The following is a 13968-nucleotide window of genomic DNA, read 5'->3' on the forward strand; positions in this document are numbered from 1 at the left end:
CTTCCCTCCCCGCCAGGTGCGGGAGCCGAGTGCGCGGCGGCCTGGCCCTGGTCTAGTCAGGGCGAGGTGGTGTTGGGGGGTAGGGATAAGGCCAAGTCAACCCCCGCGTCTGCCTTGCAGCTTTTACAGCGTGCCCCTTCCCCGTTCCCCCGGCTTCCTCACGGCAGGGCAGTGTGCTTCCCTCCCCGCCAGGTGCGGGAGCCGAGTGCGCGGCGGCCTGGCCCTGGTCTAGTCAGGGCGAGGTGGTGTTGGGGGGTAGGGATAAGGCCAAGTCAACCCCCGCGTCTGCCTTGCAGCTTTTACAGCGTGCCCCTTCCCCGTTCCCCCGGCTTCCTCACGGCAGGGCAGTGTGCGATTTTGTTATCGTATTATTTTTACCGAGAGCCCAGAACCCGTGAATTTGAGGAGTGTCGGTAGAAGGTTTCGGTGCTGGCTGTCACTGGCAGAGCTGGGTGGGAGCAGCAGCAGGGATGTACTGGCGCCTTCAGGCGTATTTGGCCAGTGCTGGAACTCTAATTCTCCCCGTCAGGAGTCCTGAATTTATTTTTTTTCCACGAGTTTTTATGTCTGTCTGCATGCACCCTCTGTGCACATTTATGTTTACGTGTCTGTGGCGCAAAACCAAGCCAAAACTGAGTAAGAGTAATAAGCTGCCAAAGTTGAAGCCTGAGCGTGGTGCTCCCTCTGCGGGAGCTGAGGGAGCTGGGCTGCTGGGCTGCTGTTTAGCTCTGCTCCAGTAACGTCATTTTCAGAAGTGGCTTCTACAGCAAACGAGGTTTCCCCCGTTACATTAAAACTTTACACTAACCTTTGCAGTAATTTAAGGCCAATTGTGTAACCTGCTACAGCAGGCAGTATACCTGAACTGCCATTGCAGGGGAGACTGTTTCAGTGTATTTTCAGGAGCTTCTGTTTTCTAATACTTGTGAAAGGAATTGATAGTAACGAGTAATCCGCTGCTGCATGCTTACTCTTCTATGGGGATGTCGGCCTTTGTAAGGAGAGTGTGAGGTGCTACCAAATAAAGTTTTCCACTTTTATACAGTGTGATTCCTTAACTCAGAAATCAAGGCAGACTGTTGGTTTCTGTGCCTGCAGAATGGTAATGGTGCAACAGGCAAGGCAGGGAGTTTAGGCTCAGTTCAGACAGAGACTGAGGGAAGGTTCAGCTGTCTCAGCCACGCAGGTAATGCTGCCTGAGATGCCTTCAGGGGCCGGAGGCATCTGGGTGATGTTGGCAAACATGACATAGCCTGTGGGGAAGGTCCTCGGCTTCTTGAGCAGCAGGTAAAAAGGTCAGGCAGTGTGGGGTAAGGCATCTCTGCCAGTTTTAAGTGCTGTTGTTTAGGCAACTCAGTCACACTTCGTCTGTCCCTTGCTCTGTATTTTAGTTCAGAGGTTATGAAAGGATAGAAAGTAGTCTTTCAGCTTTCTTTCAGCTTTTGATTCCTTTAAAGACTTTTCTCTTTCAGTGCAGTTAATAGTTGTGCATGTTGCTGATGGTAGTGCTGCAGCGGTCACAGGAAATACATAAATACAGCTCCTATGCAACTTTAGTATTTTTTATAACAATTTTACTAGCCTATTTACAGTTGTCTAAAAGAAAATATTTGCCAAGTAATTCAGTACAAAGTTGCATCAATACTAATATGAAGTGTTTTGAGTGGTTTTTACATTTACAATTTACCTGTTGTACGTTATTGTATTATCATGATTGTGGCTAGAGTTTAAGTATTAGGAAGCAGCTACGCAGGAGGTATGCAAATGAATAACCGACTGTTGAAGCAGTTGACACATTTAAATAAGTAAATATAATCGTGATTGGCATAATTGGGTGGGTTTTTTCCTTTTATTTTCTTTAAAAAACAAAAACATTTTTTGAGGTGATGAGAAGATGAGGTGGAAGGATTGTTATTAGATCAACGTTGATAAAAGAATGGAAAAGAATAGACTCCTGCAGGTGGATTGTCCACCTGTGCTGTTAGGAGGATTTTTGGGAAAGAAGAGTAGAAAAGAAAACCCTAAAATACAGGTAAGGGATTATGCTACAGGGAAAGGAAAATAGAAGGGCAAAGTCTAGCCACATCACTGTCTGGAAGCTTTGTCATAATGTTACGTGAAGCCTAGAATCTTCTCTTGGGTTTGAAGGAAGTGGGAAAGGAGGAAGGAAAAGAAAGTAGGCTCTAGGGGATGTAGGAGAATGCTGTATGATCTCAATACAGCAGCAGACCAGAAGTTGCAAAAGATACAACAGAACCTGGAGAAGACCATTGACCCTTAATAACTCACTGGTAGGTAGATGCTGTGTTGCCACTAAACTCGGTAGTTAATGTATGTACACTGTTTTCCATTCCTTCTCATGAAAGGAATGTGATTTGTGTGGTTTGGCTTTGGGAGATGTGCTAAATGAGGTGTGGGGCATCCTGGTTGCTAGTTCTTGGACATGTAAGCGATGTTTGCCAAATGTCATATTCACTTGAAGGTGGGAATTAGAAACAGGAGCCAAATAGGAACAGTTCATCTCCAACTCAAGCATTTGGTGAGGCATGAATTACTTAGAAGCTGAGATGATACACATCTCATGGCAGCTCCACATGTATTTTTTTTTCTCAGGTTCTGCTCTGGAGAGACTGTAGAGAGAGAGAAATTTACTGAAACCGCTGTGTGAAAACAGGAGGGGCAGGCAGGTTAAAACTGCAAATGGATGTAGTGATATTGTCAGTGAAGGAGTGAAGTGGAAGAGAAAAACTGGAAGATGACGTCTAGCATCATGGTAGTCTTATAAAGCTTTATTTTTGGGAGGGATCCTCTTAATAACATGGAGTTTAGTAGTAACATTTAAGGGATGAGGAAAACTGCTATTGGCTGAGGAAGAACATACTTTATAGACTCAGTTTTTTCAGCCACAAATAATTAATAAAGTCTGAAATTGCCAAAAGTTCTATTACTATCCTAGAGAAGACAGATGGGGAGGCTGTTTCTCTACGGCAAACTGAAGAATTCAGGTTTTCAAGCAAGACACTTACTATATGTTGTTACTTCTGCTTCCCAGATCACCAGCGTGGAAGTTAAAACCAGTGAAGATCATTTAAAAGTCCATAAAATGAAGAAGAAGGTATTGAGGAAGCAGGCCAGAGCTCAGCATACCTTGATGAGGCATGAGGGCATTGAGTGCATTTCCCATGCCACACAGGTGACTGGCAGTTACGATTTTGATTATGATAGTGTAAAAATGCTGCTTATCTGCATTTGATTCTTACATGTGCTTTGTCTAAAATGCAGTTCTCTTGCAACGTGCCTCCTGAGATTGAGGGTTTTCTGTGCCTCTTCAATTTGAAAGCAGAACTATACTTCAGCACTTTAATGTCTATGGAGAAGCTTTGATGGCCTTTGGATAAGTTGTTTTATAATGTGAAACAGTAGTTCCTTGAGTTGAGGAGGAAGCATGGGAAATGTTACTTTTGAAGTAGATAAACTTCTCTGTATGATTTTTTTTTTCTTCTCTGGCTTTTAGCTGCTGTGTCTTTCCTCTATGCTTCTCTATCAAGTATGATTTGTCTCATTTAAACTCCCTGTTGAAACCATGTCTATGTTAGAAATCTTTTCCACATTGTTTTCTTCATCTAAATTGACTTAGGCTGTGGTTCTGTGAGAGTTGAACTGATTGACTGACATGCAGCTGTTGAGAAGGGGACAACTTTCTCTTCCCTTGCACAAAAGGAGACAAGATAGGAGGGAATTCCGCTTTCTTATGATGCTTTGTGTTGTTACAGAGAGTGACCTTGCAAATACTGGTGTAGTGATGGGAGGTTGGAGACAGAAAGGGAAGAATTTAGAGAAAGAGCTCATAATTCCCTTCCGTCAGTTGTGGGGCGATGCTAATGGCTTGAAACACTATAAAGCTGTATTATTTACTCTGGCCTTGTTCATCTTGATCTTGCAAATTCTTCCTATTCAAATATGGAAACATCAGTTAGATCTTTATACATTTTGTAACACAATTTGGCTTAGTCTTCACTCAGATTTCACGCCATGTGGGCATAGGCTAAAATGATCCAGCAATATTTCATATGTTGTAAGGTCTTTGGAGCAGGGATTGTGTTTTTCTAGTGTTGCTTGGAAATGCATCTGTAATGTGGGACTTGTTCCCCTTGACACTGCCCCAGATACCAAATTATCCATCAAATCTTTTAAAAGAATAATGTTTGGGTCCAGCAAGATCCTCATCGATGACAGAACATTTAAATAAATTATTTATGTAACAAAATCGTAGTGCTAGTGATAAACTTGTGTCAAGAATATAGAACATGCTTTCAAGCTTTATGCAAGAGTGATTATATTGAATTGCTCAGTCAGGAGACCACGATCAGTTTCTGTACATGCTGCTGTTGCATGGTGATGATCTGTGTAGATGAAGTGCCTACATCCAGTGAAAGCACTGCTTTTAATCAGTCTCTGTGTTTCTTCTGCACTCATAGGCCTCCCTGTTAATAACATTTTAGAAGGTAACCGTGATTAACAATGTGGTCACATTTGAAAAACATTACCAGTAATGGACAGCCTGATGCAGTGCTAAGAAGAAGTGTTAACAGAGCCATTGCAGGAGGCATAATCACAGCAGTACCTCAGGTGTGCTCACTGTATAAATTTAAAAAAAAATGATCCTCTTCAGTCGTAAACCTAATTTTCTGTCTTTTAGAGCAGTGAAATGCTATCATTTGAAACAATTGAACACTTTACCAGCTGCTTTCAGAACTAGTGATAGAACATTTATAGAGTTTAAAGAAAAGATTGTCTGAAAGCTTTCTGGAAGGGTATTACAGGGATTCTATCTGAGTAAATTGTTGCTATGTGTTTGGAGTCACTGTAGCTCAATCAAAACTTCAAGACTGCATCCTTATTTGGCCTTAAAAAGGGACTTAAACTTCTTTCAACCACCATGATTGGATTGAACATCCAGTTATGGCAATATAGCTATTTAGATGTCAAAAGAACTTGTTAATTTCTATGTATTTCTATGTGTTTCTATGTAAATTCTGTGTAAAGACCTATGTATTTTCAAATGTTATTTCTTCAATAATAGTCCTGTTGTTTCTTCTGATATTTGGCAAGCCAGCAAGAGTCCTCACAGATTGCATACTCCTTGATAATTTTGGACATAAATCACTATGAAATTGTAGGATTAAGCAACTGTGCATGAAGTAATGTGTGTTAACTAAAAATGGGACAAAAATCCCTTTTATTTGTAAAAAGAAGAGGGAAATTTCAGATAAGAGTGCTGGAGCAAAACTAGATGCTCTGTTTCTAGAGGCTTCTGCTTTTTATGGTGAATCTGATGTATAGGGGGCATAAGATGGGACTGGGAATATCAATCTTTCTATGCTTGGAGAGGCTGCTTGGCGAAGATGAGAAAACCTTTCTTAAAAAAAACCAAAACAGTTTCCAATGGTTTTTCTCTTTGTTTTTGTTAGTGACAACAGGTCTCTGGAAAAATTCAGTTTTAGAAAACTCCAAAATTACGTGTGCCAGTGTCACTGTTTGCCTGCAGTACACTTGACGCACATGTGCTGGCTTGAACTTGTAAGTGTTCCTGTAGTAGTAACTACTTGCACTAATTGAGGAGGTATCTGTGATGGAGGTTGCAAGCCTTTCTGCCAGCACATGTGCTGGGCAAACAAAGGTTGCCTTAACCTCATCTAGCAAGTTCATTGAGATGTAAATATCTGGTGTGGAATACATGAAAGAGTACCCATGGATTTACTTAATTTTTCTTTATAGGCCTGCTCTCTTGATAGTGTGTTAAGTTTTAAATGAAAAAACAGTAATTGCTAATTTTGCATTTTTAAAAATTCCTTTTCAATTAGAGCCTGGTTATTGCCAATGCTGGTCTCGGAAATGGGATGAGTAGACACCAACTGCTCAGGATAGCAGAAGAATATGGATCAGTGGAAACACTCTTAATGCCACCGAATAAACCATATTCATTTGTGAAATATGGGACAACAGAAGAAGCCAAGAAAGCCTTTGATGCCCTTAATGGAAAAGAAGTAACACTGGAAGACTTTGGCCAAAACATTGTTCTATATATTAATTTTGTGGAAAAAGGTATCATTTTTCTGCTCTCCTATATATCCAACTTCTTGCATACTACTTCACTTTGCTTTTACTTTCTTGTAAATATGGCTAAAAGCACACTGGCCTTTCTAAATAGACACAGAGAATGAAAGCCAGAATCTGAGATTCAGGGCATAAAATAATTTTTGCTCCTTGTATTTAATGACAGGATACTCCAGTTTGAACTCCTTTACTTGGAGGTAAAAGGAGAAAAGATTTAGGTAGTTTCTAGACCATTCAATACTGCACATGGAGGTTTGTGATTCAGGAGCTAAATTGGGACCCAGGAAGTCTCTGGACACTTGATTGGATTTCTTGTGTGACCTTAGTCTTGTGATCTGTATCTCGACTTCAGAAAGGAAAATGGGCACAGTAAGATTTCTGGCTTGTTTCCCCACCGCCCCCTTCTCTCCATGTGTGTGTTTGTTTTTTTTCTAAATGACTGACTATAAAACAGGTTCCTGGTGTTGGTCTGTGCATTCTGCCAGCAGGTAGCTATTTTAAGCTATTAGGATAGCAAACTGAATGTCCGTATATCACTGACATTTTGTGTTCACCTAGGTATTGCATTATACTCTTCTGTATTTGATTACAGATTGCTTTTCTGCACAGAGAGTAATCTGATGATTTGGTAAATCACCAAAGTTGTATAAAGTTAAAATGAAGTGTAGGTAAAATCCTGAAGTGTTTGGGAAGTTCTTTTTACTATTATTTTGACAGAAAAATCACAAGGGGTTCTGCATTTGAATAGTGTGGAGTCTTGTTGATCTTATGCAGTAATATTTAGAACGTGCTTTGCATGATGCAAAATTTGGGCCTTAGCCTGTTTAGTCATGCCAAAAAGTGATTATTCATTCACCAAAATAGACCCCAGTGAGGGCTCCATTATATCAGAGTAAATATTTCTACAGCTACATTCCCATACACAGTAAATACCCCTATAGGGAACACATGGTTGTATTTTCTCTAAACAGTCATGATATTCTCTTTTTCCATATACCCCAGTTTTCTGGCAGAATGCTGCTCCCACAAGCTTGCCTCCAGGCCTAATGGTCATTAAAAAGTTTATTTCTCCAGAGGAAGAAAGGAAGATGTTGGAAAGTATTGACTGGATAAGAGATGAAGATACTCAAAACGGTAGGCAAAACCATAGAAATCCAGACCTTTCATACTTTTATGCTGTTGTTTCTTACAGTTTCAGCTTACAAGAAGTCTACAACTTGGTAGACTTGTGTATTGTTTCAAATAATTGTTTATTTGTTTTTAGTATTTTAGAAACTGGGTCTTATATTTCAAGTAATTAACTCCTTGGGGGCAAGTGGTCTGCATTGATATTCTGGTATGGATTTACTTGAATAATATTCCTGCATCCCGAAACAACTAAAGTCATCTTTAGGTGTCTTCTGCCAAGCACAGGACTGCTCTCTGAAGGCTGCCTTTGTAATTTGATGTCCAGCTGAGGAGCCGTGCCTCCTCTTAAATCAGAAAGAAGACAGTGAGACACACATTCTGTGTGCTTTTGTGCTTTCATTTGAGCTCTGTGGAATTAAATCTCTTAATAAATGAATTGTTCTTGGAATTCACTTCAAGGTATCTGTGAGAATTTAGTTCCTTGGAACAACACAAAGGATTATATTGACGTTAGCTAACATGTAACTTGGTGACTGGTGAAAGTGTAGGATCCTGCTGTGTCCATAGGATATTAATCGAGCGCAGATTCGGAGGTCAGGGTAAGAATAAAGATGCATTAAATGTGTCTCAAGAAGTGATGCTCTCTACTTCTTGCATGTACAAAAATACCATCGGTTTGACTTCAAGCAGCAGTGAATGTGATGCTTGATGCAAATACAAAAGGTAATAAGGCAGAAGTGTGTGTCATGAAGAACAAGGGTGACATATGTTGTTTCAACTGTTAGTTAAAGCATGTTTAGATTTAAGAAGTCAGATGGAACAGGGAAGCATAGCAAATTGCCTACCTTGTTTTGTGTAGTCTAATCTTACTTCAAACTTGTGTGTTTTTACAGCCCAGAAGACTTTAAAACTTAGAAAAGTAAAACATTTTGGATATGAGTTTTGCTATGATAACAACAATGTTGATAAAGACAAACCTTTACCTGGAGGTGAGCACTTCCCTGTCAGATCATACTTACGTTGCACTGATGTTTGAACGATTACATAAAGCATTTAAGCCTCACTAGTATGTGGATGTGAGATCTGAATAAAAGGACAGCCTTCACTGTATCTTAAGCACACGCTGCACAGTGCTTTTTAATGGGATCCATGCCAAGTTACTGAATGCTTGAAGCTTATTTTCCAATCATGTGCAGCCAAGGTTTGCTGCCCTTTGAAGTCCTGTGAAATAAGGCTTTTGGGATTGAAATTGTCATTCTTTTTTTAGCTTTTGTTTCATAAAACAATTATGTGTTACAAATTACGTATTCATTTGTTTGGGGGTTGTGTTGTATATTGTCATGTTTATTTATCTTGACTAGCTCAAAGCTTGCTGGATGCACACCAAAATAAAATTTCCTTTGGACTGAAAGCAAATTTGAAAAGGTTTGAACAACTCTTATTTGGAGTTGAGAGCTGTGAGTCAGAGCAAAGCGAGTGAGTCATCTTATAGTCTTCAATTTAAAAATAGTAAAACAGGGGAGTTAAATTCCTATAAAACTTGAAGGTGTTTAAGGTGATGCATGTGTACTGGGGTGGATATAGCTTCCAACAGAAGAATTCTGGTTACATTGTGATTTTAACAGTGAACCTATGTAACCATGAAAGCATTGATACCTGAGCTGTCTTCTAGTCTCAGTGCTAGAATATTTTATGTGTGAGAAAAGTATAAATGCTTGGGAGAGAACAATTAACAAAGAAAAATCAATGGTTTTATGAAAATGCTGTTACTAACATGTTTGTGGGTGTTCCCTCCAACAGAATTTTATTATGAAGTCCTCAGGCAAAATAGCAAACCAAAGATTCAGTGAAGGACTGTAACTTTCTTTCCTGTTTCAGAACCAGTTTAACTTCAGCAGATTTTCTTGGTTATATTTAATCTTAATTCAGTAACAAGAATTTTAGGGGTTAGATTTTTTTAGAGAGCTCTCTGGACAACTTCTGATTTCCTGTATAATAATTTTGCTTCTTGTCTGCAACTTTTTTTACTATAGTTGGTGGAAACTTGGCCTCTGATTTGATATGCTTTTATTGATGTGCAGTTTGCATTTGTAAGGCCTGATCTGCTTCTGAATGCAGAGACCTTGGAGGAATGGCCTTTCTAGCTGTGAGATGTTACAAATATATTGGACCTGCAGATCAGGACCCCAATTCTGATGTGTGTATTACAGCAAATGCAGAGTGATCATTATTAACGATGGATTTATGTATCTCTGAAGCTGATTGTGTATTTTATCCAGTTAAATTTATTGTAAAAAGAAAGGGTAAAAATGTAAAAGCTATTCTATCTTGCTTACATTTGTGTTTCTATAATTAGGTCTTCCTGAAATTTGTGACTTATTCTTGGAGAAGTGCTTGAAGCAGGGATATATCAAACATAAACCTGATCAACTGTCTGTAAATCAGTATGAACCTGGACAAGGTAAGTTTATTTGTCCTTTGAAAATTTGGAACTCTTTACCTTATGTTGTCGTTTAAGCCTGGTAGGCAACTGCGCACCACTAGCTTACTTCCCTTCATTGAGACAGGAGAGAGAACTGGAAGGATAAGGTGAGAAAACTCATGGGTTCAGATAAAGACCGTTTAATAAGTATTAAAAAAACCCCAACAAAACCAAAAAAACCAAACCAAAGAAAAACAGTGATGTAAAAAAACCCCAACCCAAACAGTTGCTCACTAACAACCGACTGATGCCCAGCCAGTCCATGAGCGATGGCACCTTTGCTAAACTTCACCTCTAGTTTTATTGCTGAGCACAATGTCGTGTGCTATGGTATATCCCTGCAGTCAGCTAGGGTCAGTTGTCCCAACTGTGTCCCCTCCCATGAGAACCAGAAAGGACCTTGATGCTGAGTAAGCACTGTTCAGCAATAACTAAAACACTTCTGTATTATCAATACCTTTTTCATCACAAATCCAAACCATAGCACCATACAAGGTACTGTGAAGACAATTAACTCTTTTCCAGCCAAACCAGTACAACTTCACTGAAAATCAGAAGAGAATAGGATCTAAATGTGACATGGTGTTAGGAAAGGATTTAAGCACCTACTTAGAGTATTTTCTCTGTGACCAGAGATGCTTTGATTCAAAACTGACGTCTTCATACTGGTTTCTGAAACTGGGGAGCTTGTGTTTAGAAGTACATTTTTTGTTACCGCTGTTACGGAACTCAATGGTGTTTCAGAGTCCAAGGCCATAACATGGAAACTAAACATAAAAAGATTCAGGAATAAATAGTAATATTTGGGTTTGTACTGACATGCATTTTTTCACTCTGAACTCTTCTTGCTCCCTGTACTGTGCATACAGCCTCCAGGCAATTGCTTTTGCTGTTAGTGCATACAATATAATGTTAGTATATGTGATGTATGGACTCATAAGTATGATACAAGCAGTGTTCCCTTATCTGAGAAATAATAAATTACTGTGCTTCTGTAATCTTTCCCAAACTGGAGACATCTGAAGAGACATTTGCTTCTCATCACACCTCTAGGGAATAAATCACATGCTGTGCTTTTTGCTAAGCTCAGTCATCAAGGCTAAGTATCTGGCTTCTTTTCTAGAGTGGGTATCTCATTTTTCCTTAGGAAGAAAGGACAACAGCTTTTCTTTCAGATTTAATGTCTGACAGCTAATACAGTGTCTGCCAAACAGGGATCTGAAAAGCTGATCCTGTTGGTGCATGTTTCTGACAATCTGATAAATTGATACAGTCATGTACTTCTGGCTGGGACATCAGAGGAGATTAGTTAGAATTGTAGATTACTGTGAAAAATAGAGGCATTAAAAAAAAAGTAACCAAAACAAACCAATGAAACAAACCCAAAGCAAACCATCCTATCTTAAGTGCCAGTTCTTAGAATATGAATGAGCAAGAGCGCAGTCAGATTAATACCTTTAGTGTCTGTGTTCTGAGCCAGATTGTTACTGGAAATTACACTTGAGATTTTAAAAAGTGACTTATGACTTTAGGTATCTTAAGCGGGAGGGGCTATGCTTAAGACACATTAAATGAACTCTTTCTTAAGGGGACTTATTCAGGGTCTTAATAATGTTCAAAGGTGTAGGGTTTATACTTTTGAATGCTCAGGTGACTGTTACTAAGTGCTGAATATATGAACAGCAGGTAGGCAAGTCAATGTGGTCTTGATTGAATTGTCTGGGTGATGCTGAAGAGAGTAGTCGATGTTCTCCTGTTGCATGGTGACTTGCACTAACTTCAGTGCGTGTCTGAGGGCAGAGTTTCAGTGCTTTATACTGAGGAAAAGTTGTGAGCAGACACAACAGGTATGTGTCCTTGGTTTTTAAGTCTCACGGATTTTCTGTCAGATAAAGTTGACCTCATAAAACTTGTATTGCTTTCACCGAAGCTGATGGAATTCAGAATATTTACATCTGGGGGTAAAATCTGGCACATAAGATGCTTTATAGGGCTGACTGACACTGTTAGGAAAGAATGTTTTCAGCTCAGAAATTCAATAGTGTCCAAAATGAATGTCAGTAGAGTTTTTAATAAGCAAATATAACTCATTTGGTTTGGATCACACAGGAATTGCTCTGTCTGGGCCTCCTGTGGTGTCAAAGGAGGGTGTAGTTGCAGTTTCCCTGAGCCGTCTGCTGTCTACAGTTCCCCACCATGCGGTGAGATCTTGCTTTGGCATACACACTGCTGTTTCAGCGCTTGGTGTTAAAATGTGCGGCATGAGCTGTGGGGATTGGCGGTTTCTTTCCAATTAGCAGGTCTGAAAGAAAAAAAAAATAAAAATTGCTGTCCCTTTGGCAGTTCTCAACTGTGTGTGGTTACTCACATACACAGACACCAACAGATGTACTACCCTGCGTGCTCTGAGCTGTCTTCTTGATATTTCCACTGATTATATGGGACACTTCAGTTAACTGTGTGCATCTGATATGGACAGGTATAGCAGGCAGTTGTCCTGAGTTATTTTGGAAGTTAACTCCCTCCTTTATGATAAATTTTGTTTGTTCAACTGTACATTCCAATTTTCTATATGGACATCAACAGAAATAGAGCTTGCTAACAGAGGTAGTGCTCTACTGTTATTGCACTGACTTAAATTTTTTTCTTATGCAGGAATTCCTCCTCACATTGATACACATACTGCTTTTGAGGATGAAATAATCTCTCTCAGTTTAGGAGCTGAGGTAAAATTAATGTTTGTATGTGTTTTGATAATGCTTTGCTGAGAAGTTTCATTTTTATATTGCTTAATGCAAGTTGATTTGATTTTTCTGTGGTGTCTGTTCACACGCATCTCAGTTTAATATCAAGCATATAAGGTAAAGTGATAGGCTAATTAAATAAGTAACTGCAGTGAGATGTTGTCACTGAAAGATTTGCCAGTGATATCAGGGATACCCTATTTTTAAATCTTAGCATCCAGTTCTCTATTGACGTTCCTTCACTTTGTATTCATCTTAGAAAACGTATCACTTCTGTTTATGTTTCTACTTCCATTTTTCCATGTGTCATTCCCTGTTCCCTCTGCTCTGCATAAGCCTCCCATTTTTTTTATATTCACTTTTATATTTACTTTAGGCTAATGTAGATGTATTACCTATAGAAGGTCCAGTCGAAGTCTGAACCCCTCTGAGGTAGTCATGGTGCAGGCAGAGGTAGGCTCTGATCTTGTGAGCTTCCAAGATAAATGCAGGTGACGTAGATAAAGAGCGGGAAGGGAAATTAGAAAACAGTGGACTAGCACGAAGTCATGCAACCAAGAACAGGGCTGAAAAAAGTCCATATCATCTAGTCTCAGTGCTCTAATTAGTGTCTTTACTTTTTCTGTATTTGGATTCATTTGCTGCATCCATGTTTTGCAAATTTAGTGTTACCTTCTCTGCCTGCTGCAGCAAGTCTTTGCTCCTTGGCCTTCCATTTCCCTGTGCATTTCTTGAGTGTTTTCTTCAAGGACTGCTTCCGTTGCTGCCTTGGGCTTTTTGTGACAGGGGAATTACATGTATTGCTGTGTATTCCCATGGTACTGGATAACTAGAAGCTAAACAAGGCTAGGAACAGGTTATCCCAGTGGGTAATAGAGGTTTGACTTTTGAATCTTTCCATTGAAAAGCTATGAATGCTGTATAAGAATGATCTAATCTGCTGCTTTTTTTTTTTTCCTGGCAGTGGTGTATAGATGACACAGGTGTGTGTGCTTACAGAATTGTACCTGTATTACTGTTAGCGTTCCATTACACAACGACTTCGGTTATTCCTCTGTGTTTGTCTTACTCTTTAGGCAGAGAGAGGAACTTGGCTGGATATTCTGAGCACTGACATTTTTTGAATCTTTAGTCTGGGCTCCATCATTGACTTCATGTTTTCTTCTTACAAGTTGTGCAGTGGATGTGGAGCTCCTGGGACTAGGGTGAGCCTAAGGAAGGACAGCTTTTTCATTAACGTGTGTGGCAGTGACGCACATTTGTTGTTGGTTGATGGAAAATGAGTCGTCAGTGCTGCCAGTCCTCTCAGTCTGATCACAGATGCATTTTTCCACCATTCACAAAAGCATGCACTGTGGAGTCAGTTGTCTGGGATGAGTTATGATGGTGGTATGCACAGTGGCAGTAGAGTTCTTGCTGCTTTTGTTTTGGGTTCTTCTAATCTAGGAGAATTCTCCTAATCTAGTTCGTCATGTGGCTTCTGCACTTATCCTTGTC

The 13968-nt window shown here is 39.7% G+C and overlaps 1 protein-coding gene across 1 annotated transcript; it reads left to right on the forward strand.

Annotated features, from left to right (window-relative positions):
* Nucleotides 1-3103: 3103 nt before the first annotated feature.
* Nucleotides 3104-12453, forward strand: LOC104535319 (alkylated DNA repair protein alkB homolog 8-like; the record flags this gene model as incomplete). The annotated part of the gene is made up of 6 exons (XM_010191822.1): nucleotides 3104-3193; nucleotides 5865-6105; nucleotides 7120-7251; nucleotides 8139-8234; nucleotides 9602-9706; nucleotides 12383-12453. Coding segments are annotated over exons 1-6 (735 nt in total), but the record flags the coding sequence as incomplete, so codon positions are not given.
* Between the last annotated feature and the right edge of the window lie 1515 nt (nucleotides 12454-13968).

This window comes from Mesitornis unicolor, unplaced genomic scaffold (genome assembly GCF_000695765.1).
Source record: "Mesitornis unicolor isolate BGI_N332 unplaced genomic scaffold, ASM69576v1 scaffold42160, whole genome shotgun sequence".
NCBI lineage: Eukaryota > Metazoa > Chordata > Aves > Mesitornithiformes > Mesitornithidae > Mesitornis > Mesitornis unicolor.